The sequence below is a fragment of the Diaporthe amygdali genome (genome assembly GCF_026229845.1).
Source record: "Diaporthe amygdali strain CAA958 chromosome Unknown NODE_2_length_3802984_cov_64_841326, whole genome shotgun sequence".
NCBI lineage: Eukaryota > Fungi > Ascomycota > Sordariomycetes > Diaporthales > Diaporthaceae > Diaporthe > Diaporthe amygdali.
This window is the reverse complement of record NW_026517022.1, coordinates 3,754,916-3,776,531: the sequence shown is the minus strand read 5'-3', so window position 1 is coordinate 3,776,531 and position 21,616 is coordinate 3,754,916. Positions and strand designations below refer to the sequence as shown.

Sequence of the window (21,616 nt, the reverse complement as noted above, 5' to 3'; positions counted from 1 at the left end):
ACACCAACCCGCCTGTTGGTCTACGGCGCGTAGGTACGGGTTTGCCACACCGAGGTCCACAGTCAGTCCTCTTCGGCTGATTGGGTGGGTCTTTTAAGAGATGTTGGCCTGCTCCTGCAACTCTCGATCTTTATGCCCAACAAGCGTTAGCCCGTCTCATGGTACCTAGATAGTGTGGGACTCTGTATCTGGATCAGGTTCTGGATCATGTCTTATGCTGCGCCGTACTGTAACGCAAACCCACTTGCTGCCGAGTCTAACGAACATCTATAGATCTCGCTTGGTTTGGATGTTCCGCCAACATCAACCCCAGTTTACGGCTAACTTAAGATGGCGTTTTTCTACGCTCGAACAGGAAGGCGGCACGTCTTATCGAATCCCCCGCTTGGCAGCCTCGCCCGGTATTCGAATTTCCGGGCCCCGGAAACCAAAGAGGCGGGGCCGGATCGATCGCACTAGCCCCCGGCTCTGTCCAGCAATATTTTCCGTTCGTCGCCGGAGGATTCGAGACAACAGGGCCTCGGGGACCCGGTCTGATAAAAGACTGCACTTGTACCTCCTCGGCCAATTACACACTCGAGTCGCGAGACGCTGACCACGATGGATTCTCACTGCAGTAGCTTAGCGGCGACTAGCTGAGAAGGCCCCGCCAGCTCCCTCGCTTGGAACTGTGTGGAATCTATGATGCGATGCGTGTTGGGGGCCGTGTTGGTTCATAGCAAAAGATCTTTTGAGTGTATATTATATTCCCGCGAGCCCTATCCGGGGAAAGCGTTTCGTGTCTTTCCGGCTCCTGAGCCAGCCGGGTCAAAATGGAGATCGACAGCAGCAGTGACCGACATGACGCCCACGCAGATTCTCAGGAGCATGCCCAGCAGGCGAGAAAGCCCCTGAAGCGGCGAAGAGGTGCATGCGAGGGCTGTAGACCCAAGAAAGTACGCTGTCAGTCTATCTTTCGACGGTTGCTTTTGATACCAACCACGCTGACCAAGATGTCTGGTATGCAGGCGATGGAGGGAGGCCATGTTCCGCGTGCAAGGTAAGAGGCGTTTGTGGCTCACTCCCACTCCGGGGTCTGAGCTAACAGACACAGAAATCCGGGGATGAGTGTCGATATGTTTCCACCATGAAGCGGTGGAAACACGCCAGGTCCTGGAGCCGCAGCTCCGAAAACTCCAACGAAGAGACTATTGTTTGGGGTCCTGCCAGGCCGGGCTCGCCAAGCGTGGTGCCAGAGACCGCCCACCACAAGGATGGTGAACCCCTACCGACAGCAATCTCCCTCATTACACCATCTTCCTCAATCCCCATACAGGTCTCCGACGGCGTGTCGACACATTCGCCAAGCCAGGGATCCCTCACACCAAGGGCCCCTGCCATACCGAACTCAAGCACATACCATGGGCAACAAACACCCTCGCTTTTCCCCCAGGACATCAATAACCAGGACTGGAACTCAATGTTCACGGAAGACTCATTCGACCTGTCGCAGTTCGCCGTAACAACACCGGTCCAGACGGTTGTTCCTCTGGACGAACCGGACCAGATTAGGCCAACCACTGCCACTGATGAAACCACTATTACGCTCAACAGCCCTGTCCACTTACTTCCTAACCACCTGGACTTTGACCACCTAGGTCTGATACAATTTGACCGCGGTACAGGTCGACTCGAACTTATTGTAGGTGCCCGGCTCATACTTCACTGCCATGGATCCTTTGCGCATTTTGCTGACGCGCATCTCTGTAGCCTTCAGACCATGGACCTGACAGTGAGATGACCGCGTGCTCTGCGGCGAACCCATGCGGTAAAGGCTAACTGGAAGTAGATCCGCTTTCTGTCCTTGACTACTCGACGTGCTCAGCATTCCTCATGGACTTTGGGGACTGTCCCCTGGACCGCAGGACGCAGAGCGAGATTGTCGACATCATGAAGACCCTGGCCCCGAGGCAGACCATTTACCAGCAACCTGGTACACCGGACATCCTCGAGGTTCGGGCCATGCTCCCCGACTCGGATGCTATTGGCGAGTATATTACCGGTACGTCTCATATTCTCGCCAGGTGTCGGAGGCGGCGGAAGCTAATGCAGTCTACAAAGCTTGCTGTGAAGATCCAATTGGGTAAGCAACGAATCTTTCCATGTGTGTTGAGTGCGAATTGGTCTAATCACTGATTTAGGGTCGGAACCTTCCTCACCAAGCAATCCGTCAATGACGTTATTCAGCAAGCGCGGCACGCCAAAGGAAGGTCAGGGGAGCAAAAGGTCGCCGCCTGTCTGATCAATGCTGTGCTGGCGCTTGGTGCACACATCTTATCCGCGAGGACGCCCAGAGACAGCTTTTCGAGCCATAACTCCAACGGCCAAGCCTATTTTTCAACTGCTTCGAGCCTCCGAGATGGGCTGGTGTATGTGGAGGATTCGTTGCTCAAATTCCAAGTGGGTCAACCTCCACGGTCCCCTACACGTACGTGTCAAGAAAGATGCTGACAACTGGGTTTTTCAAGGCCCTCTTGACCATGGTACACTAGATGTTATTCTCAACTCCCTCGTCGTCGCACGATGAATCCTCCCTTGAACTGACTTGTTTCTATAGGTGTCTTTCTCCCAGAGGATGAACTACCAATTAACGGCTGGGCTGCTCGCCCAGGCTACACAATGTGCCCAATCGCTTCGGTTGAACAGCGAGCGGGCAACCAAGACGCAGCTAAACCCGACACCCGAGCTGGAAAGCCGCGCAAAGCGCGCTTTTTGGTATCTATATTCGATGGAGAAGACATTCTGTCTCACCCAAGGTACCTTTTCCATCATTGATGATGGCAACATTCAATACCCACCGCCGTCCCCTACCAAGCGCCACCGGGGGCCACACGACTTCGACTGGCTGCATGTCCTGGTCTTGTACGCCCGAGTCTCGTCCGCGATCGCCAAGGAGCTCTATCACACCAAGTCGCCCCTGCGCTCGGTGGAGCACTTTGACCGCACCATCTCCAACCTGCGCGGCCAGCTGGAGGCATGGAAAGGGGCGCTACCACATGCGTACAGGAAATTCATTGACTCGGATGGGCATCAGGGGGCACTCGGTGAGCCCACAGAGCACTCCCTCCAGCTCTACATGCTCTACCAGTACCACCAGGCGCTCTTCGCCATGTACGGGCCCATCTCCCGACTGCCTGTTGACTGCACGGGACTGGAGATGTTCCAACAGTGCATCTACCGCTGCGAACACACCTGTCTGGCATCGGCGAGAGTCGTGTTGCTCGTAGGTAGCCACCTCAGTCTCGCCGCCGCCTTGATCGATCGGTAAGTCGCGACACCCAATGACATCTACACCACGTGCGCCGGAGCAGGAGGTCTGACAGTTGTGACGCCGAAGCCACCTACTACACCTCCCTCTCATCGCCGTCTGCACCATCTTCAGGGCGGTCATGCGGTCCGCCGAGGCCGAACGGAAGGACCTCTCGTACTTGGGTCTGGCCTGCGGCATCTTGGGCAAGTTATCTCTAGAGTTTGATGTTCCGCTGGAGCAGGTACTCGAGCTCAGCAGGCACGCCCGGTCCGTGGTCTCTGAAAAGGCAGATAAGCCCGAGAGGCCCGGCGCTGTGAGGCAGATGAGCAGAAACGAGTTCCATTGACATCGGGCACATCCCTTTTGAAGAGAAAAATGACAAAAGTTAAACCTCATCTATCCGGCGTGCTACATTGACTACTTTCCGTTTTGCTGGCTCTTGAGCTCGGTAATTCTCTTGAACACGGTTGATCCGTCCGCAACGCCTTTGATGTATTGGATTCTCCAGATTTGGTCGCTTTCCAGACTCACGCGGAACATCACCATGCCTTGAAACGAGATGACGCGATCTTTCCCTTCTCGCGGCTCATCCTTGACCACTACCAACGCCGTCTGCAGGCAGTAGATCCGATCGCCTACGACATCTTTACATGTCTGGGTTAGAAACCCGTCCCGATAGCTAGTGCAGGGCTTTCAAACTCACCTACGTGGTCGATCTGGTGTGTGAACGACTCTAGAGGCGTGAAAACTCTTTGGAAGTGCTACAAGAAGCCGAGGGGGAGTCGTGAGCCAGAGTACGCGAATAAAAGGGGGGATACCTTCTTCCTCGCACGTCTCCGGGGAATTCGCTCACCGCTACCACCTCATCCGGATTTCCGCAGACGACAGCATTCCCGATGTCCGCTTTGCAATCTTCGGTGAGATAGTCCTGGATGGCAGGGAAGTCAAATGCGTCGCAGGCCTTGTAGAAGTCGAGCAGTAGTTTCTTGCCTGCTTCCTGAGAGAGTGTGGTGGTCATGGTCAAGTTTGGGCGTCGGTGCTCGCGCGTTGGGAGTGCGGGCCTGAAATTGAAGTATGAGGCGTATCAACCAGAAATGTCGAAATGTGTTTGATCATTCACTAGGAAAGATTCTTGTATCTCATCTGGCAATTAAATAGAATGGACACGCATTGTTGTCTGTGATGTGTCCTCTTCTTTCCCGTCCTACCGTCGGTCCGGTGCTAGTTACAGTTCCGGTCAGCAGAGGGTGGTTGCACCTTTCCGGAGCTCAAAATACCCGACACCACGTGCTTGGCCAGTGCTCCATTCTGAAATCCCATACTGGTCGTTGACGGGCTCGAAGAGACCACAAGCCTCGCCATGGTTGTCACCACACCAAACATGAAAATGCCACTCCTGGCTCGTTTGCTTACTGGCCTAGGGGCCCTGTGCTCGGCCTTGCGTCGGGAGCCAGAAATCTATGGTGTTGATCCTGTAAACAGGTGGGCTCACTCCTCTCCCTTCCGATTTGCTTGAATGCTGATGATATTTGGAGGTGGGTTCAATCCTATGATGATGCTTGGGACTTGACTCGATCTGCTGAGGCGACAGCGGTCTCTCCTGGTCTTGTGCGGATGACGGGTCAGAAGAGTATGGCGGTTCTTGACTGGAGCAAAACTGCACTCATGGTGATCGATATGCAAAGTTCGTCCTTACCCAGGAGAAAAGAAAATTTCATGCATGATTCTCAACTGACGCTCGCCGAGGAAGATGTCTACCTGCACGAACACATTGCGAAAAGTTTTGATGCAGGACGTGCCATTGTCCCGACGGCGATCGACTTCGTCTTGACGCTGCGGAAGTCGGGAGTCAAGATCCTTTGGTCCAACGTTCGTGTGCACTGCGGCATTGGTCATGGATTGTGGAGTTCTGACCCCTCTGTATTCATGAGCAGTATGAACTAGATGAAATGGACCTGGAGTCCATGCCTCCCTCCGTCTTCACACATCATCAACCCGCCTCCAGTCAGTCCACCTGATGTTTTCGCGCCCCTCTCCCAGGACGAGCACCATTTGACTTGTCGATGTTTTGTTTTAGGTACACTTGGAACGTCCATGGGCTTCTACAACGGTCTTGACATGGGCAGGAAGCTCATCAGCGGGTCCTGGAACGCTGAGCTCTACGGCAGGCTGGAATCTCTTCGCGCAGAGGGTGTAGAGCAGGGTACAGATGCACGGTTTCAAAAGAGTAAGCCATCACCATTCCTGGGTGCTGTCGCAACAACTAATTGCTAGACCGCTTGAGTGCTTTTCGACAAAGAGACACCAGCCTACTCACCCACTTACATCATCAAAACTTGACCACCTTGTTATTTGCTGGCGTCAACACCGACGTTTGTGTGGTGCGTATTACTAATGTCGCTCACCCCTCAACGTGAGACAGGCTGACTTTTCCTGCAGTGGGCTTCAATGCTCGAGGGTTCTTTTCTGGTAGGTTGGATGAGATATAACATCAATGGAGTCCACCATCCGTTATTCTTCTACAAATACTGACCAGAGATATCAACAGGGATTCGATGTCATCCTGCTAGAAGACTTGGTTGCCACTTCCAGTCCCATTACGTGAGCGCCCAGATTCCCTAAGTTGTGCGATTCCCTACTGAGAAATAATGTAGTTCATCTCACACTGTCATCCAGAACACAGATAGTGAGTTTAAACAATTGTTTCCAATAGCGTGGGGTGAATTTTTAGTATCTAACCAATCGCCTGGCAGTTCTTGGGTTTGTCACAAACACTACGAACATTTTGATGGCGTTGTAGGGATATCTGGGCTGGACGGCCTCTTTTTCTCAAACAAGAATCTAGCAGGCTTTATTGATAGAAGTCTTGGGCTTGGGAGTTTTGATTACATAGAGACTTTCCTAGCATCTTGATATCTGAATTCTATGCCAGTGGATCTTGGTATTTGAGGCTATCCACAAGAGTGCTACCATGGACCAAGACAGCGTCCCACTTTTGGCTACCCGTACGGAGGTTATTTTAGTGATCGAATTGGAAGCTGGCGGAGCAAGAACCAACCCAACCTGAAGTGCGCCGTGGCCACAGTGAATCCTGCCTAGAAAGTGGGGGGGGGGGGGGGAGACCGCTGCGAAGGACATTGCGAAGCCACTGTGGAGCCGCTGCGGGGCGCTGTGTGCTGCGACGGCCGGCCGTTAAGACCTGCCCGGATCTAAGCAAAACTCTTCCATAACTACAGAAAAACAATTAAGGTATTCTTTTTGCTGCCTTATATTTAACGCGCCTTTCTGTGTGTATGTTATGAGAATGCCACTGATTGGTTCTCAATAGTTATAAATAGTAAGTTGTAGGGTAGGCTTAGTTAGAAAGGTACTTTTAAAAACTAGGGCCTTCCTCTAAAATCTAGGTACTAGATAGGTATACTCTGGGTGGGTGTACGTTAAAAGCTGGGTGGGCCGACACTTCCCCCGCGTGTTCACCGTGCCGGATCTCTGTCTTTGCCGGATTTCTGTCTTTGCCGACTTTACCGGATCTGTGGCTTAAACTAGCTGCAGAGTCCACAGGGCCACCTCCGGCAATCTAATCAGCAGAGACACCCAGGCAGCCATTCGAGGGCCCCGGGCCGTACCGTTCCGTGCGTCGCCCCCGCTTGAGGGGACTCCGGAGCCCCGCTGTGGCGAGCCCGACTTTTTAGGGTGGTGGGGCTGTTCAGGTCGTAATTAAGGTTATCGCCAACTGCGGCTCAAGCAAAGTCTAATCCGGCGACCAGTCCCGCATTTGGATTGATCATGAAATTTCATCAACGGATTAATTATTATGGGCCGTAGTGACAACACTGTTATATACGCAGGGTCCGTCCCGCGATGGCTTCAACCTTGACGGCATCGGCGCGAATGGACTAGGCACGGCCCAACGCTACGACCAGTAGCGTGTAATGATGGCTTCTGACAGAACACTGGTTTGCGGAAGATTAAAAAGTTACTGTGAAAAGCCCTGTATAGGGAGACTTACTGCGTCTATCTGAAAAGATTCATTATGCCTTATCCTTCTGGGACACTTGTTGTTGTTCCGGCTTAGTAGAGGAACTCAAAGAATAGAAATAGTCTATATATGCAGGGTCTGGCTTTTGGAATTAGATAAGTAGATATTCGATTTCTAGCCCCAAAGCCACAAATCTGTTGGAAAATCTATAACAGGCTAGCAGTCGATATTCGGGGTTTGAGATGTACCATCAGTGGAGTCCGGTTCCCGCGGCCAAATCTTTCTCTACCTTCCATGTAGTCCACGCCTCCGTCGGCTAGAGTCATATCAAAGTTCCATACCAGCCTGGCCAGGATCACTCTCGTTTCAGCGTAAGCAATACTGTCCACCATAGTTAGCCGGTGGCAACAACAACAACAATATTTGCAAAGAACATGGGTCAGTACTTTGAACCAGGGCAATGCCGCGCACCCATGCCAAATGGCTGGAGCATGCTTTTGTTGTCGTCGTGGTAGATAGGTTCCTTGCTTGACAGCCACCTTTCTGGCACGAAAGCCTCAGGATGGCGGAAATGTAGCGGGGATCTCATCGCAGACCAGGGGCTGACAGAAAGCGAGGTGTGTGCAGGGATGTGCTCCCCAGCGACTATGAGCCCCTCAGGACCAGTTACACGAGTTTGCCCATCTGCCACTGTTTTCCTTGTCGTCAGAATGCAGGCTCAAGGCAATGAGGGAGTGGTGTTCTTTCTAGCTTACATGCTGGGTTGATCCGCATGGCTTCGTCAATGACTGCCAAGAGATATTTCAGATTGGTTACCTGCGCAATGGTTATGTCGGCCTCAGAAGTGAACGCGCTGCGGACTTTCAGTTTGAGCTTGTCCAGAACGACAGGATTCGTGAGCAAGTAGTGCGTGGCAGTGGCCAGGGTTATGGCCACTGTATCGGAGCCGCCAAGAATGAACGATGCGTAGGTGGCCTGTACTTCGGCCATTTTCAGACCAGTGGGTCTATCGAAGTGGCGAATTACATAGGAAGTGCTGCGCAAAACAGTAAGCTATCCAGGATGTTCATGAGGACTTCATGTACCTTACAAATCATGCCCTGCCTCTTTAGTAGCGAGCCGAGCATCTAGGAGATTTCTGATGTGGCGATGCCATTCCATCTTCCCATTCCGGACTTCGACTGGGGCCCAGCGTAAGAGCCCCCAAAGAATCAATGGGTGATAGTGGGTGGCAGCGCCGAGGAGTACGCGGTTCATGACAAATTTACCTAGTTTGCCAAAGACTTCGGGGTACGACAGAGAGTCCAGGCAATTATAAGATTGACCGAACGTCAGCGCGCTGATGATGTCGAGACTGGTGTAGCTGTACCATTTGTAAAGGTCCTGAGCCCCCGAATCTGCTACCCCATGGAGTTTCGTCATCAATTTGTCGAAATGCCGGCCCATGATGGACTCTTGCTCGTACAATGCTTTGGCACTGAAGGCCTGCATTCGCTCATGTTAGTCTCCTGCCAATATGTATCACGTGTAGGCGAAGCACTTACATGGGAGAAATTTCGACGGATGCGCTGATGGTCCTCGCGATTCTGGCACGCCACGATTCCCACCGACTCCTGGTTTGGAATGGCGTAGGATGTATCTTTTTGCAAGGGTGCCTTTCCGGGAGCAAGGCCGTATATGTCTCTCCAGGCCTCCTCGTGAATAAATGATAGTTCGTTCGGTGCGCTGCGCACGACTTTCCCATGGCGCACCAATTTAGTCAACTACCATCTTTTTCTCTCATAATGTTTCACGTACCTTTCCCGTATTCCCGATGCATTTCGCCCACTTTGATGAAGAGCGTGCCCTTGACCCAATAGTAGGAGTGTGGGATTCTCGTCGCGGCCCAGAGCTTGGGCCCTGGGTATCCTGACAAGGGATGGAAGAAAATATTGTAAACGACATTTCCGATAATGTAGGACACTACTGCCTGTGTATCGCAAATTACCTCATAGTTCAATAGGCACGGGAAATCATCCAAGAAAACTCACGAGTCCTAGCACTACAGCAGTGATCACGGTAGAGACACCCATTTTGGCGACAGCAAGGGAATGGGTTTCGAGCAATGTCTGGGATTGTTATTCCAAATACCAGATAGAGTGATGATGTGAATTGGGGGGCCAATTGACCTCGTCGAAGAAATAAGCAGTGTCCGGGGTCCACAGCTCCGGAACCGGTATCCGATCGATTTTCCGAAATCGGTATGAAGACAGACGACGGCTGCTTCGCATCGTTTTAAATCCATTCTAGTACAACTTGCGGGGTTTTCATACATTGAACATCTACACAAATTCTAGCATCCAAGGTCCCATCATCACTCCCTGTCGAAATGTTTGGACGGTCAGAGCCCAAGTTCGCGTTGCTCAGCAGCACTTCCGATGAGGAGGCTTATGGGAGCCCTGATGCCGTGGACGCACACAGGACGGTATTACGGGATGTGGCTCGCCGCTCACACGACTCTCGGTTCTGGATCGCAACAACGATTCTTTTCGCATCACTTTCTGCCATAATGGGATGGAACCAAATCACCTCAATGATAAGCAGGAGTTACGAGACTGGTTTTATGACAGAGCACGGTAATAAGCATAGACATGCAATGCCACAAATGCAACTGCTAACGTTCTCACTAGAATCCGCAGTGCCACACATCCGCATCAAGCAGCAGCAATTTACTGGTGCCGTAAGGATTGGTGCAGATGGGACGTCTTTTCGCTCCATTGATCCCGACCATACGCAGTACTTTGGAGCCCCAAGTCCAGCATTGGATGAGGCATGGGCAAACGTTACAATCGGTATGAGATGCATGATTCTGTGATGCGAAACAAACGACACAGTCCCAAATTTGCTAACCGCAGAGATTTGAAAGGTTACGATGCGTTGTTATTTGATCACCAAGATGCCAAGACTGCGGACGGGAATCTAATCAGAACAGTGGACAAGAACGGCCAGTCCATGATGTCGTGAGTCCATCCACTGCCGCTGTCAACCTTCAAGTAACAACTTTCCAACATTATTGCTTCAGGCTGACCGTGTTTCATGGCCTACATTGTGTGGTGAGTGAAAAGACAGGGACCAAAGGGGGTTTATATTGCAGTTACTGATGATACTCCGCAGAACGTTATCCGCAAAGGCCTGGCCGGTGACTATTACAAGCAACCGCCCGGAAAAGACCATTTAGGTAAGTACACGAGACAATTCCCAGTCATTTGAGATGGAACAAGCTGCCAGATTCTAATGAAAATCGGAAACAGACCACTGCCTTGACTTCCTGCGTCAAATTGTCCAATGCCAGTCTGACTTGACTCCCTTTTCCTACTACTGGGACGAGCGTCTCAAAGGTCCATTCCCAAGCTTTGACGACACTCACACTTGCCGCGACTTTGATCAGATATATGAATGGGCTTCGACCAAATTACTGAGGCATTGAGGCGGTCCTGGCAGAGTACTTCATAGTGGTTGATAGCCGGCGGCGGGGTTTGGGACCGTGTCTACTAAGTAATCATGCTTAAATTACCGAAGTCCATGCTCCTCGGATATTTTCCTGCACGCACTCCTCTGCCAAGACCATTCCTATCCGGTCTCCGATCATGTCAGCTCACCTGGGCAGCTTCGAGCCAATGGGAGAAGAATTGTAAATATCAGATACAGCGACGTTTTAATAATTTTGAACATTTGAACTCATCCATCATTTGTCTTTGGAAGGAGAACAATCTACAACAAGTCCTCAGCCAGAAGCCATGTGGAATGTCGCAGCTTGGGCACAACTGAGCACCATCCCCCCGCTCGTTGTACTCCAACTCCTCCCTCTTCTTCGACGGCGTGATGAAGATGTAGCATCTCGATCCAATTGGTCTAAAGCTTTGGATCGTGTGGCATGGCGGCTCCAGGATGAACTGGCCTACAGCTGGGGCACCAATATTGAGTGGATTTTTGGTATTGGCTGGACACTGTTTTTGATCATGCTTGCACTTGCTGGTACTGGAGGAAGTATGCGCTTCACCCCAGACCCCTTCGCCCTGTCCATGTATCAATTTGTTAACACCAGGCAAGATTTCATCCAATTCACCCGCCACGTCGGTCTGGTCGCTGTGTCACAGCTTCCCACCTGTACTTTGCTTGCGGTCAAAACGCATTGGTCGCCGTTCCAACAGCTGCTGAGAGTCTCTCATCAAGAACTAGATCCTTTTCATCGTGTTATTGGTCGGGTCATCGTCTTCCTTGGGGTACTGCACTCCGTCATGTACGTGGCCTTCTTGGCGAAAACTCAACGCATGGCGAGAAGGATCCAGGATTTCGAAGTCGTGCTGGGCCTCTTTGCGGGCCTGGCCCTCATCCACGTAGGCGTCTTGAGCTCGGCAAAAGCGCGCCGGCAAAGTTATCAATTCTTTGTTGGTATGCACCATGTTATGGTCCTCTCTCTTCTGATTTTGTTGTTCTTCCATGTGGCTTCGACTCGACTCTACGTCTTGGAGAGTGCGCTGGTATATGTCATCAACATGGTGTCCCGGGGTCGAGCGACGAACATTGTGGAGGCGGAGATCATCCCTGATGCACATCCAACGGTTACTAGCATCTCGGTCTTGAACAAGGCCGGCCTTGTATCATCGTACTCATCCGGAACCTACGCGTATCTCTCACCGAAACACAAGACTCTTCGGGCGAATCTGTGGGCCCGGTTCTTTTCCAACCCTTTCACAGTTGCCGTGAATCCCCGAGCAGGACGATTAGAATTCCACATCAAGAACCGCGGAGCTCGAACGAACGCACTCCGGGGTCTCCCTGAGAAGGCTCGATTGGCAGTTGAGGGTCCTTACGGTACTGGAATATTCTCCGAGGCTTTGTGTTCAGATACGGATCGGGTGTTGCTTGTAGCCGGGGGAATTGGAGCCACGTACGCCTTGGCAGTGGCCGAAACAATCGTTTTGAAGCTGGGAGACCACGACCTATACTCTGCCCGGAGACGTGTGCAGGTGGTCTGGGTGGTTCGCTCGCATGATGACACTTCATGGGGACCTGGCCTTTTCGAACCTCAGAAGAGCGACACAAAACGTCCTACATTGGGCGATGTCACCACCATCTTTGTCACCGGGTCGAACAGAAGGAACCAAAAGGAGGATGATGAAGACTTGAGCGCCTTGCTAGACAGCGAAGAAGACTCGGTTTCGCTAGAGCCTCGAGGCGGAACCGGTGGGCAACTCTCCCCGCAGACTCGTTTAGGCAGACCAGATCTGAGAGCCATTGTCGACGACTTCTTCCGGGATAGTTCTGAAAAAGAACGGGTTGCAGTTCTATCGTGTGGACCAGTTGGTATTTGTAGGGATTTGAGAAGAGAAGTTGGGCGTTTTGTGGCGAGAGGAAGAGAGGTGAGGTGGCATGAGGAACGGTTTGGGCAGTGAACATGGACGCACGAGACACAGAGCACACATGCCCTGACAGCAAAACACCTGCCCACGATATGATTCATGTCACTTCTTAAATGGAGCAACACCAATCTCAGTATTCTCATCGTATCTCAAGATGTCCTGTTGTGTTGCTATGATGTCTACCTGAGCCGTTCAAGTGCATGGATATAGGTCATAAGACCATGACAAACGAGAAAGGTCGAAGAAAACTTCATATTCATTGCTAATATAACAAGCTGGTATCATGGCGAGCCCTTTTAACACTTTGGAAATATGATCTGGCCTTTTGCCACTGTCACCGACAAATGACCGGTCGAGTTATCTCTTAGCAGCACACGCCCACAATGTTCCACGTGAGGATACGAAGCAGCACCAGACACCTCTAATTTCTTGCTTCCCTTGCCACTCAAGGTGGCTCGATATAGTCGCTTCCAGATGTAGACGCAATGCTTCTCATGTTGATCAAAGGGCTGGTAGAATAATTCCAGCTCGCCCCGGAGCACTTCTGGGTGGGGGACCAGATCGGTCATGTCGTAGTCTCGGAACCACTCCCAGCCTGTAATGGTTTCTTCCACAAGCTCGGCATCGTAGCAGTCGCGCGGCACCCAGGCGTAGTTGGCCAGATTCAGGATGCAGTTGTTTGCCCGTGCCTCGTCGGCAGTTTGGCCGCATCGGTGTGTGGGTTTGTAGTGATCGTCTGAGTAACTGGCGCTGCTGTCAAGGTCCACATGGGCGGCTGGGTGCGTCTCGTGTGGGTGAGCTTGGTGCTTGGAGAAGTCGGCCCCATTGAGAGCCCACAGCAAAGTGCACGACACAAGCGCGCCTGTGAGAAAACATAGAGATCGAATTAGGAATGGCCGAATGCTTTTGAGCTTGCTGGATGATTTCGATTCCATAGAGAAAGGCAATTCTTCCCTGTCTTTGCCCAGCATGGGCTCAAACTCCGGCGAAGTCTTCATGTTGTCCATGATTGAACGGGACCTGATTAATTTGGAGTATGTAGCAGCAGTGAGTGTGAGATGCTGTAGAGGCTTTGTTCCCATGGCGTAGATACCTCTCCAGCTTTGCGTGGCCTGCGATACATTAGCAGGGGGCTCCACATCCGGGTGCACAACGGAGCCGGCCAACCGAGCATGGATCACCGGAAATCGGATCTGTGTACCGCAACAAACACAAAGCTCGCCATCATTGGTCACCCAACAGGGTAGTTCAATGTACTGTTTAGGCATGGAGGTATCATCCAATGAACTTCAAACAGTAAGTCTATCCTTTATTCAATAGTTTGCTCGAATCATCGTAGTCACCCCACCCGCAACGCACTTCCGCACGCATACATACACACACACACTAGCCCTTGGCCAGGGCCCCCTTTTTTTCTGCCCCCCCCCCCCCTTTTTACCCTTCCTCTCGTTGGTCCGAGTTCATGAGTCCACAGGATCTAGAGAGAATGATGTCATACGCCGAGGTCGAAAAGAATTCTGTGCACGATGACACCGATGCATACGCACCATCAGCATGTTTCGATCCACTCACGACAACTGCTTTCGAGTTGAAAGCGTTGTTGGAATCAGGGATAGTGACGAGTGTGGGATTGGTCGAAATATATTCAAAGCAAATTGCAACGTATGACGACTATCTCCAAGCCGTCATACAAGTGTCAACAACAGCGGCCCAGCAGGCCAGGGCACTTGATGAAGAAAGACTAAACGGTCGGGTTCGTGGGCCTTTGCACGGAATACCTATCTTGCTCAAGGTGCGCAAGCCACCTCCATAAACTTCTCTGGCTGTTCCTCTCATCTTAACCATGCTTATCAGTCGGTTCTGTCTTAGGATAACATGGCGACGGTGGAGAATCTCGGGCTCAACACAACTTGTGGAACCCCTGCTCTCGTGTCGTCCAAACATAAGCAGAATGCCACGATTGTTGACAAGGTAAGGGACTTTGACGGTCTCCATGGTCCTGATACTCATGTGTGCTCAGTTGCTGGAGGCTGGTCTCATCATCCTTGCCAAAACACAGCTCACAGTCAGTTCACACCTTCCCACCACTCTCTGTGAACAACAACTCACGCCTCAACAGGAGCTTTCTGGGTGGAGGTTGGACTTTCGAACCCTTTCAGCATACATACCCGTCACTGACAATACCAAGGCAATTCAAGATGATGGCTGGCTGGTCCTCCGTAGGAGGACAATGCCAGTCGGCATATACCGCAGGAAACGTTGATCCAAGCGATACCCAACTTGGACACTCGGTAAGGTTCCCCGAGATGGCGCATGACGAAAGCGTACTAATGAATCAAGAGCCCGGGGGGATCTTCAACGGGCTCAGCAGTAGGTACAAGTGCTGGATATGCTCCATTTGCAGTTGGGACCGACTCGATCGGATCTCTCATATCTCCCGCCACCAGAGCTGCGCTCTACGCTCTGCGCCCAACCATGGGTCTTGTCTCCCAAGGAGGGATATTTCCTGCCTCAAGCTTCGTCGATACGGCTGGGCCTATGTGCAAAACGCCCCAGGACCTAGCCCTATTGCTGGATGTTCTAGCGGATGACTATCCTGGGAGAGGTGCAGCAGCTAGCTATACTAGCTACCTCGAGGGGAGCTGGAAAGGTCTACGGGTGGGAACCTTGGATCCAACTACTTGGCGGTTTGGTACCGAAGTGCAGAAGGAAGTCGAGGGGGCTTTGGAACAGATTGCAAGTGGCGCCTTCTGGGAGAACGCTGGGGAAGTCAAGCCTTGCTAACCAAAATGTAGATCCGGGAGACGAAGGCTGCATACGAGATGATTAAGCCACTCTGTGGAGCTTATCACGAAATTGACCTAATATCGCCGGCGAAGTTTGTTCAGGATGGCAAACACATCATGATGGAGGTTTTCAGTAGGTTTCCTTTACAAGATGCGACTTCATTGCCAGGCTTATCATGAATAGAGGGTCGGTTTGTGCATGAGTTCGACCAGCACCTACAGCGTTTAGACTGCGCCGAGGTACGCAGTATCGAGGGAATGATAAGATGGAACGATGCCAACCCGGTAACGGGGGCACCAGAAGGCAAGTGACCAGGCCCAGGCGAAAAGCGGAAGCGCACGCAGCTCTCTGATTTGCGCGATGACACAGATTATTCAGGCCAGGACGTCTTGCTCGCATGCCAAGGGAATCAAATCGATGCGACGACGGCAGAGTCGCTTTGGGGCAAGGCGCAGTCCATTGGGCGCGAGCTTGGCATCGACAAGGCCCTAAATAACCTCGAAATCGATGTGATACTTGCACCATCCGACTCCACTTTCAGCCAGCTGGTGTCAGCCGCAGGTAAGGTCTACTATTGTAGTCGGCTGTTGTCATCAGAAACGCCAGAACTGACGAGCTTTCCAAGGTTATCCCTCTGCAACAATGCCATTGTCGTATCTTGAGTACAATGGTCGGCCCTTTGGGGTTTCTGTCTTTTCCACAGCTTATACTGAGCCAACACTAGTGAAGGTGTTGAGCGCATGGGAAAAGACATTTGGGCCACGGCAGCCGCCTAGGATGCGATTCGGACAGCAGGCGACGTCCAAAGTGTAGAAGGGCGGCTGGACATTGAAGTTTGGTTTGCGTCTCAAATAAGCAGGCTTGTTATCCATGTGAACGGTCATCCACCACAACGCTGTCTCTCAGCCACTACCATGATGCCGATATTGGATGATCTGTCAAATCAACGCTGTAATCGACTGCACGACATGCTATTACATCGTGCCAATGTATTCCTGATACAGATGCAATGTCCGTGGAGAGAATATAACAAAAAATACTTCGTGAACACGGATTGTATACATGTCTACCATTGTGAGCTTAGTTGGACTCGCCAGTGAACGTTGCATTAGCCGGACCCCCTCATGTGATGGCCAAGAAGCCGGCCCGTATTGAAACGGTGGCTAAGAGGACATACGTAACACTGTGTCTTGACGATAGTCATACACGTACATTGGAAAGGATAAATATTCCAAAACGATCAATAGTCTACAGTCCTGTACTCAGGATTTATCACAAATCGTCGTGATCCTCCCAGTAGACAGGCAAGGCCGACGCGTTAAGATGACCCGTTACTACCTTTCCCAATTTCGGTTGAAAAAGCTTCCCGGACACGTACGGCTGCTTCCCGTGTGCCCATTCTTGGATCTTGCTGTAGTCCCGGCATACGTGCTGGCTTTGTACGACTGGCCACGGTTCGAGCCACCATCTGCCCACCTTTGTGGCACCATAGACACATCCGCATGACATTCAAGCGACAGGCGAATAGAATCAATACAGTGAGCTGCAAATTCTCGTCAGCGCCAGATACATCCATGGATGCTTCGAGCACAAGAGGCACGGAGAGACCTAGCCATTTAAGCTGATGCAGTGGGGAATAGAGCGCCGGGGAGGCGGGCATACTGACCAGTGTGATATCCTTCGGGGAACGTCGAGTCCGATCCAACACTTGGGTAGCTTGCCTTCCATGGATCCAACTTCTTGCGCAAGCAATTAAGACAGTGCAGCTGCTGGAAGACGTCCATATACATCAAGTATCCTGACCCGTCTTCGAACTCGACCGAGGTCTCTCCCATGGCGTCGAGATCCTCTTTCGATACCTTGAGCCAGCCCTTTGCCAACAACATTGTCAGTCAGGTCATGATCCCGTGCGTCAATTCCCGCCTTGACCGACATCGGACATTGGAACGATCAGTAGCTTACGACTTTCACCAAGTCCCCGTGAAGCCCAAGCAGCATCGGCAACGGCACGATCGTAGCTTGTGAGATCGGACCGCTTGCCCACCGGGAGATCCCACCGCACCTTTACTATCTCGATGGGGGCCTCCTTCGGTTCTGTTCCGCATGCATCGTTAGTCCTGGCCAGAGAACCCATACTTGGTGGGATGGCGTGGACAGGAAGTTGACCTGAGGATGTCCCCAAGTGCAGTATTGTGAAGGGCTGAGCTTACCAACGAGGGTTGGACCCCCTATCGGAAATTTCCCGAAGCTATTGGTGTTTAGTAAATTTGCACCAAACCACACAGTGTTGAAACCGGTCCAAAGAACGTAGCCAGTAGTGGCGTACCACGACCATCCTTTTATGCTGGCACCTTGGCGGAGGTCCATAGTGGACTCTTGTTTTTTGACACTGCCATCGCTGTCGTTAAGAAATGGTGCGGTTTCGAGACTTATGGACGGTCGTGCCATGGTCACTACTGCGAAGTTGGGGCCAGACCAAGGACTGGCACTTGGCTCAAAGATACGCAGATGACGGGCTGATGAGATGCGGTACAGCAGGTTGACAATATCTCTAGGATGTGACGGCGAGATACTTGGAAATGCTGTCCGGCTAACTTGTGTGTAACATACCCTGCTCTCCTCGGAAGTGGGAGTGTGGCAAGTGAGACAGGGGCCACTGCATTTCCGGCGGTTCCACCCATGCACGCCAGGCGACAAGAAAGGATCCGTCTGAGCTAACTCGGTCGAACGGTATGATTGGAGCTACGTAACAAGCATCATCTGGTCGGGTATTCGATCTGCCATAGAAACGATTGCTAAACATATCTGCTTTAAGGTAGTTAATATTAAAGATATTTATTTATTGATATTTATAATTATACAAATTATAATACTATTATATTTAAAAATAAAGTTCTGCTTATATTTAAAACTTTAATTCAAAATAAAATTAATGTCTTTAGTTTGCTGAATATAATATATGTGGCTTAAAGAATTCAAGCTTTTAAACCCTGTGACTCTTCTAGCTGCCCCCGCTAAAATTTCCCGATTAGGAAGTCTTACAAAGACTGGGATAACTAAGCAGTATAGCTGACTAAGCACCGCAGACTCCTACTCTAGGGTTAGTAACTAAGCGAAAGCAGCTCGCGGGAGCAAGCGAGCGAGCGCGAGATGCTTTCGCGAGCTCTTACCTACTCTTTACTACTACTTGGGCTTATATCCGCCTGAATTCTTCAAGCTAGTTTTAGAAGCCGCTTTAGCGGCGTTTAAAAACCTCATGTTTGTAAAACCTTATGATACAGATTGTAGGGGGGAGAGAATGTCTCTATTAGGTTTCTTAAGGAAAGGCTTCTTCAGCCTACTATTTAAAGTACTAGAGGGCTGCTGACTAAGCCCTTCCCAGGGGCCCCAAATGCAAAGGCCCCTCTACCTGCCCGCAGCACCTTGATATGTTCTTTAATCACTGAATCTTACAGCCTGTCGTGCTCGGGTTACCCCGCAAAGCCTTCATCTTGCGGGAAGTAGAACCACCTCTCACACTCTCACCAGCGGTAGTGTTCACGGGTCCCACGTGTCATTGAACCTTATCATTCCAATTCCTGGTCTCTAATGTGCTGGTTGACCATGTTTGGTACATTCCGGTACAACAATCCCCTTAAAGAAGCGGAGTATGTGGAGCTATCCCGAGAGAGCGGTGTTGATGCTCGGGGATATACTCTATTGGCAAGTTGCACTATGCACATCACTGGGCGTCAGCCTTGCTAACCGCTATCACAGGCGTGTAAGCTCTGTCGTGCCCGCAAGGTAAGTCCCGCTGGCCTCAATGACTCTACCATTGTAGATAGATAGGATGATGAAGGCTCACGTGAAGATACAGCTCAAGTGCAGCGGCGACCGTGGCGGTTGTAGCCGTTGTCTGGCGTCGTCTGCTGAATGCACCTACGACCCAGAAGGGGATGGCTACGGGAACGGCAGCACGATCGGTAGAAGCAAAGGGCCCACAAAGCGGCGGCGGCGGCAGATTGTGCCGCGATCATCCTCCACCACTGACAACGACAGATCCTCAACTATGAACCAGCATGACAGGACGAGTGTGGATATAAACGGCCCTTCTCGACGGAGACGGGATGGGGAGAACGGGGGTGGAACACGGCCGGATGGCAACGGTTGGAATAGAGAAGGGCGCCGGACATCACCCTCTGCCCCACCGGACTCGACCAAGAGCGCTTCCGCGCGTCTTGGGTCCTCTTCGGACGCACCGGCCAGTACCGAGTGGTCTAGTGATTTTTTTGATTTCAACGACTTCACAAATCTCGATGGGGAGTCACCCACCTTTGGCCCTGGCAGTATCAACTCACTTGTCGACGGAACCCCGATCAACGCCATCTTCAATATGGCCCCAGAACCGCTACCCGCCCACTCCCAGCCGCCCAACACCGCCGCGAGCGCCCTTTCCACATCATCAACCACGGTGTCGGTGCCCGAGAGCCCCTCCACCTTGACTGCCCACGACTCCAGGCTAAGTTCTCGGCGGCCTTCACTTGGACTCACCTGTCCAGGTAGCGGGTGCCAATGCCTAACCACCCTCGCTGGTATCCTTGAAAGGCTCGGACGCTTCCGCTTAGGCGACAAGCCCAAGACCGTTAGCAACCTGGACTGTCTGCTTTTCTGTCTCGGCAGTGGCGTCAGTGCGTGCAACAAAGTCCTTGGGTGTAAAATCTGCAACGCTTGTCAGGAACACTCGATACTACTGGCAACCATCGCCAAACAGCTGGCCCACGTCTGCAACGACCTGTGTGGCTGCATCCTGGTACACCAACACAAGATTAGATTGGCTGCAAAAACCGAGGCGCCATCGACATCGTCGTCCTCGTCTTCATTTCCCGGAGACCCGAACAGTGGGTACCCGCAGCCGGAGACCGAGGGCGAAACGCTGGTGGATGGCGAGATCTCGTTTGGGCGCTACCAGATCCAAGGAGTCGAAATGCGCCTTCGGCTCATACAAAATCTTATGTCACTACATATGAAAGATCTCTTAGCGCTCCTGGACCAACTGTTGCAGCGCATAGGTCAAGTGGATGGCGCGACCGGTGTGTTGACCGAGGCGCGCAAGACAGCGTACACAGCTCATTGGATGCTGCAGCGGCTCCAGTCTCAGCTTTAATAGGGGTGTCCCTCCTCCCCCTAGGTCCCCCCCCTTCTTTTTGCTTCGATGTTCGATACCGTCACAAGGGCCACAAGCATTCCTGTTATACATTGGGAGCCTGGTAGCAAATCAATGCAGCGAGCAGTACCGACATAGAATTAGAGAGACGCCGAATAATTATTTACATAAGCAGTTGAGACATATATGATTGCTTATTGCCACGCCATTGTCTCTATACAATAGCACATATAGGGTTACAACTCGTTTCTTGTTTATTTGTATCGCTATGTATATTAACTGAGAGACAATTATATTTTTTCCTCAACAGATTTCAACCTTTCCTTGTCGCCAATCGCGCTAAGTTGATAGGTACAGATATACGGCCACCAAAACTTTCTTTGATAAAACTTTCGACTTGGCTGTGGCGACCAACCTCGACTACCATGTCGATTTCGGCGATCGGCTCACCATATCCAGAGTTGGCTTCTCCCGAGCCCCTTATGAGAGTTCTCATGGCTTGATGAAACAGTACAGGTCGATTGAGATTGGCCATCCAATACCTAGGGTCCTTAAGTGTCGCAAGCGTGTGGATTCCAGTCTCAGTCACTGAAGACACATATTTTCGCAGCTGTCTTGGATTTGGCCAAGCGGGAAGATGAGTCTAATTTTCCTGAAAGCAGCGGGGCCAAGATGTTTGAGTGGCCTTCAGCCATGGACTCCATGTAACGTGACTTGTGGGTAATGGAAACATTGACCTTGCAAAACGCTCTCCTTGGGATCGACAGGCGAGCTTCTCCAAAACATCGCGATGCCCTGATAGCATCACACTGTTGGGGCCGTTGACGTACGTCACGAATACAGCATTGCTACTCTTCGCTCGTAAGAGATATCGTACTACATGCAGTGGGCATATCCCAACGGCCAGAATATGACCGCCGAGGCCAATGAGTCGAATTTTTGTGCCTTGGAATCTCGGAACTAGGCTACGCCGATAGCGTTCTGTATTGATAGCGCGTCTGCTGCGTATGCGGCGG

At 51.6% G+C, this 21,616-nt stretch overlaps 10 protein-coding genes across 10 annotated transcripts; 6 read left to right on the top strand and 4 right to left on the bottom strand.

Moving 5' to 3' along the window:
* Positions 1–812: 812 nt before the first annotated feature.
* J7T55_012525 (uncharacterized protein) lies at positions 813–3,635 on the top strand (the record flags this gene model as incomplete). Its single annotated transcript, XM_053137419.1, has 9 exons — positions 813–942; positions 1,008–1,039; positions 1,094–1,681; positions 1,750–1,807; positions 1,865–2,041; positions 2,101–2,122; positions 2,181–2,439; positions 2,597–3,303; positions 3,377–3,635. The coding sequence occupies 9 exons, from the start codon at positions 813–815 to the stop codon at positions 3,633–3,635; spliced, it is 2,232 nt and encodes a 743-aa protein (XP_053000322.1).
* Positions 3,636–3,706: 71 nt separating this feature from the next.
* On the bottom strand, positions 3,707–4,307 carry J7T55_012524 (uncharacterized protein; the record flags this gene model as incomplete). The annotated part of the gene is made up of 3 exons (XM_053137418.1): positions 3,707–3,933; positions 3,993–4,050; positions 4,122–4,307. 3 exons carry the CDS (start codon positions 4,305–4,307, stop codon positions 3,707–3,709), a joined length of 471 nt encoding a protein of 156 aa, XP_053000321.1.
* Positions 4,308–4,649: 342 nt separating this feature from the next.
* On the top strand, positions 4,650–5,894 carry J7T55_012523 (uncharacterized protein; the record flags this gene model as incomplete). The annotated part of the gene is made up of 7 exons (XM_053137416.1): positions 4,650–4,771; positions 4,825–5,158; positions 5,224–5,293; positions 5,367–5,516; positions 5,564–5,670; positions 5,729–5,758; positions 5,838–5,894. 7 exons carry the CDS (start codon positions 4,650–4,652, stop codon positions 5,892–5,894), a joined length of 870 nt encoding a protein of 289 aa, XP_053000320.1.
* Positions 5,895–7,707: 1,813 nt separating this feature from the next.
* Positions 7,708–9,340, bottom strand: J7T55_012522 (uncharacterized protein; the record flags this gene model as incomplete). Its single annotated transcript, XM_053137415.1, has 6 exons — positions 7,708–7,958; positions 8,024–8,304; positions 8,359–8,753; positions 8,813–9,003; positions 9,066–9,237; positions 9,299–9,340. 6 exons carry the CDS (start codon positions 9,338–9,340, stop codon positions 7,708–7,710), a joined length of 1,332 nt encoding a protein of 443 aa, XP_053000319.1.
* Positions 9,341–9,636: 296 nt separating this feature from the next.
* J7T55_012521 (uncharacterized protein) lies at positions 9,637–10,734 on the top strand (the record flags this gene model as incomplete). The annotated part of the gene is made up of 6 exons (XM_053137414.1): positions 9,637–9,865; positions 9,938–10,099; positions 10,174–10,267; positions 10,330–10,360; positions 10,422–10,485; positions 10,559–10,734. 6 exons carry the CDS (start codon positions 9,637–9,639, stop codon positions 10,732–10,734), a joined length of 756 nt encoding a protein of 251 aa, XP_053000318.1.
* A 310-nt stretch (positions 10,735–11,044) lies between these two features.
* J7T55_012520 (metalloreductase Fre8) lies at positions 11,045–12,703 on the top strand (the record flags this gene model as incomplete). Its single annotated transcript, XM_053137413.1, has 1 exon — positions 11,045–12,703. One exon carries the CDS (start codon positions 11,045–11,047, stop codon positions 12,701–12,703), a length of 1,659 nt encoding a protein of 552 aa, XP_053000317.1.
* A 263-nt stretch (positions 12,704–12,966) lies between these two features.
* Positions 12,967–13,677, bottom strand: J7T55_012519 (uncharacterized protein; the record flags this gene model as incomplete). Its single annotated transcript, XM_053137412.1, has 1 exon — positions 12,967–13,677. One exon carries the CDS (start codon positions 13,675–13,677, stop codon positions 12,967–12,969), a length of 711 nt encoding a protein of 236 aa, XP_053000316.1.
* Positions 13,678–14,156: 479 nt separating this feature from the next.
* On the top strand, positions 14,157–16,270 carry J7T55_012518 (uncharacterized protein; the record flags this gene model as incomplete). Its single annotated transcript, XM_053137411.1, has 8 exons — positions 14,157–14,462; positions 14,540–14,641; positions 14,691–14,735; positions 14,894–14,961; positions 15,118–15,382; positions 15,466–15,589; positions 15,773–16,018; positions 16,083–16,270. The coding sequence occupies 8 exons, from the start codon at positions 14,157–14,159 to the stop codon at positions 16,268–16,270; spliced, it is 1,344 nt and encodes a 447-aa protein (XP_053000315.1).
* A 309-nt stretch (positions 16,271–16,579) lies between these two features.
* J7T55_012517 (uncharacterized protein) lies at positions 16,580–18,138 on the bottom strand (the record flags this gene model as incomplete). Its single annotated transcript, XM_053137410.1, has 6 exons — positions 16,580–16,620; positions 16,836–17,000; positions 17,124–17,328; positions 17,391–17,551; positions 17,668–18,008; positions 18,068–18,138. 6 exons carry the CDS (start codon positions 18,136–18,138, stop codon positions 16,580–16,582), a joined length of 984 nt encoding a protein of 327 aa, XP_053000314.1.
* Positions 18,139–19,286: 1,148 nt separating this feature from the next.
* J7T55_012516 (uncharacterized protein) lies at positions 19,287–20,600 on the top strand (the record flags this gene model as incomplete). Its single annotated transcript, XM_053137409.1, has 1 exon — positions 19,287–20,600. One exon carries the CDS (start codon positions 19,287–19,289, stop codon positions 20,598–20,600), a length of 1,314 nt encoding a protein of 437 aa, XP_053000313.1.
* Positions 20,601–21,616: the final 1,016 nt, after the last annotated feature.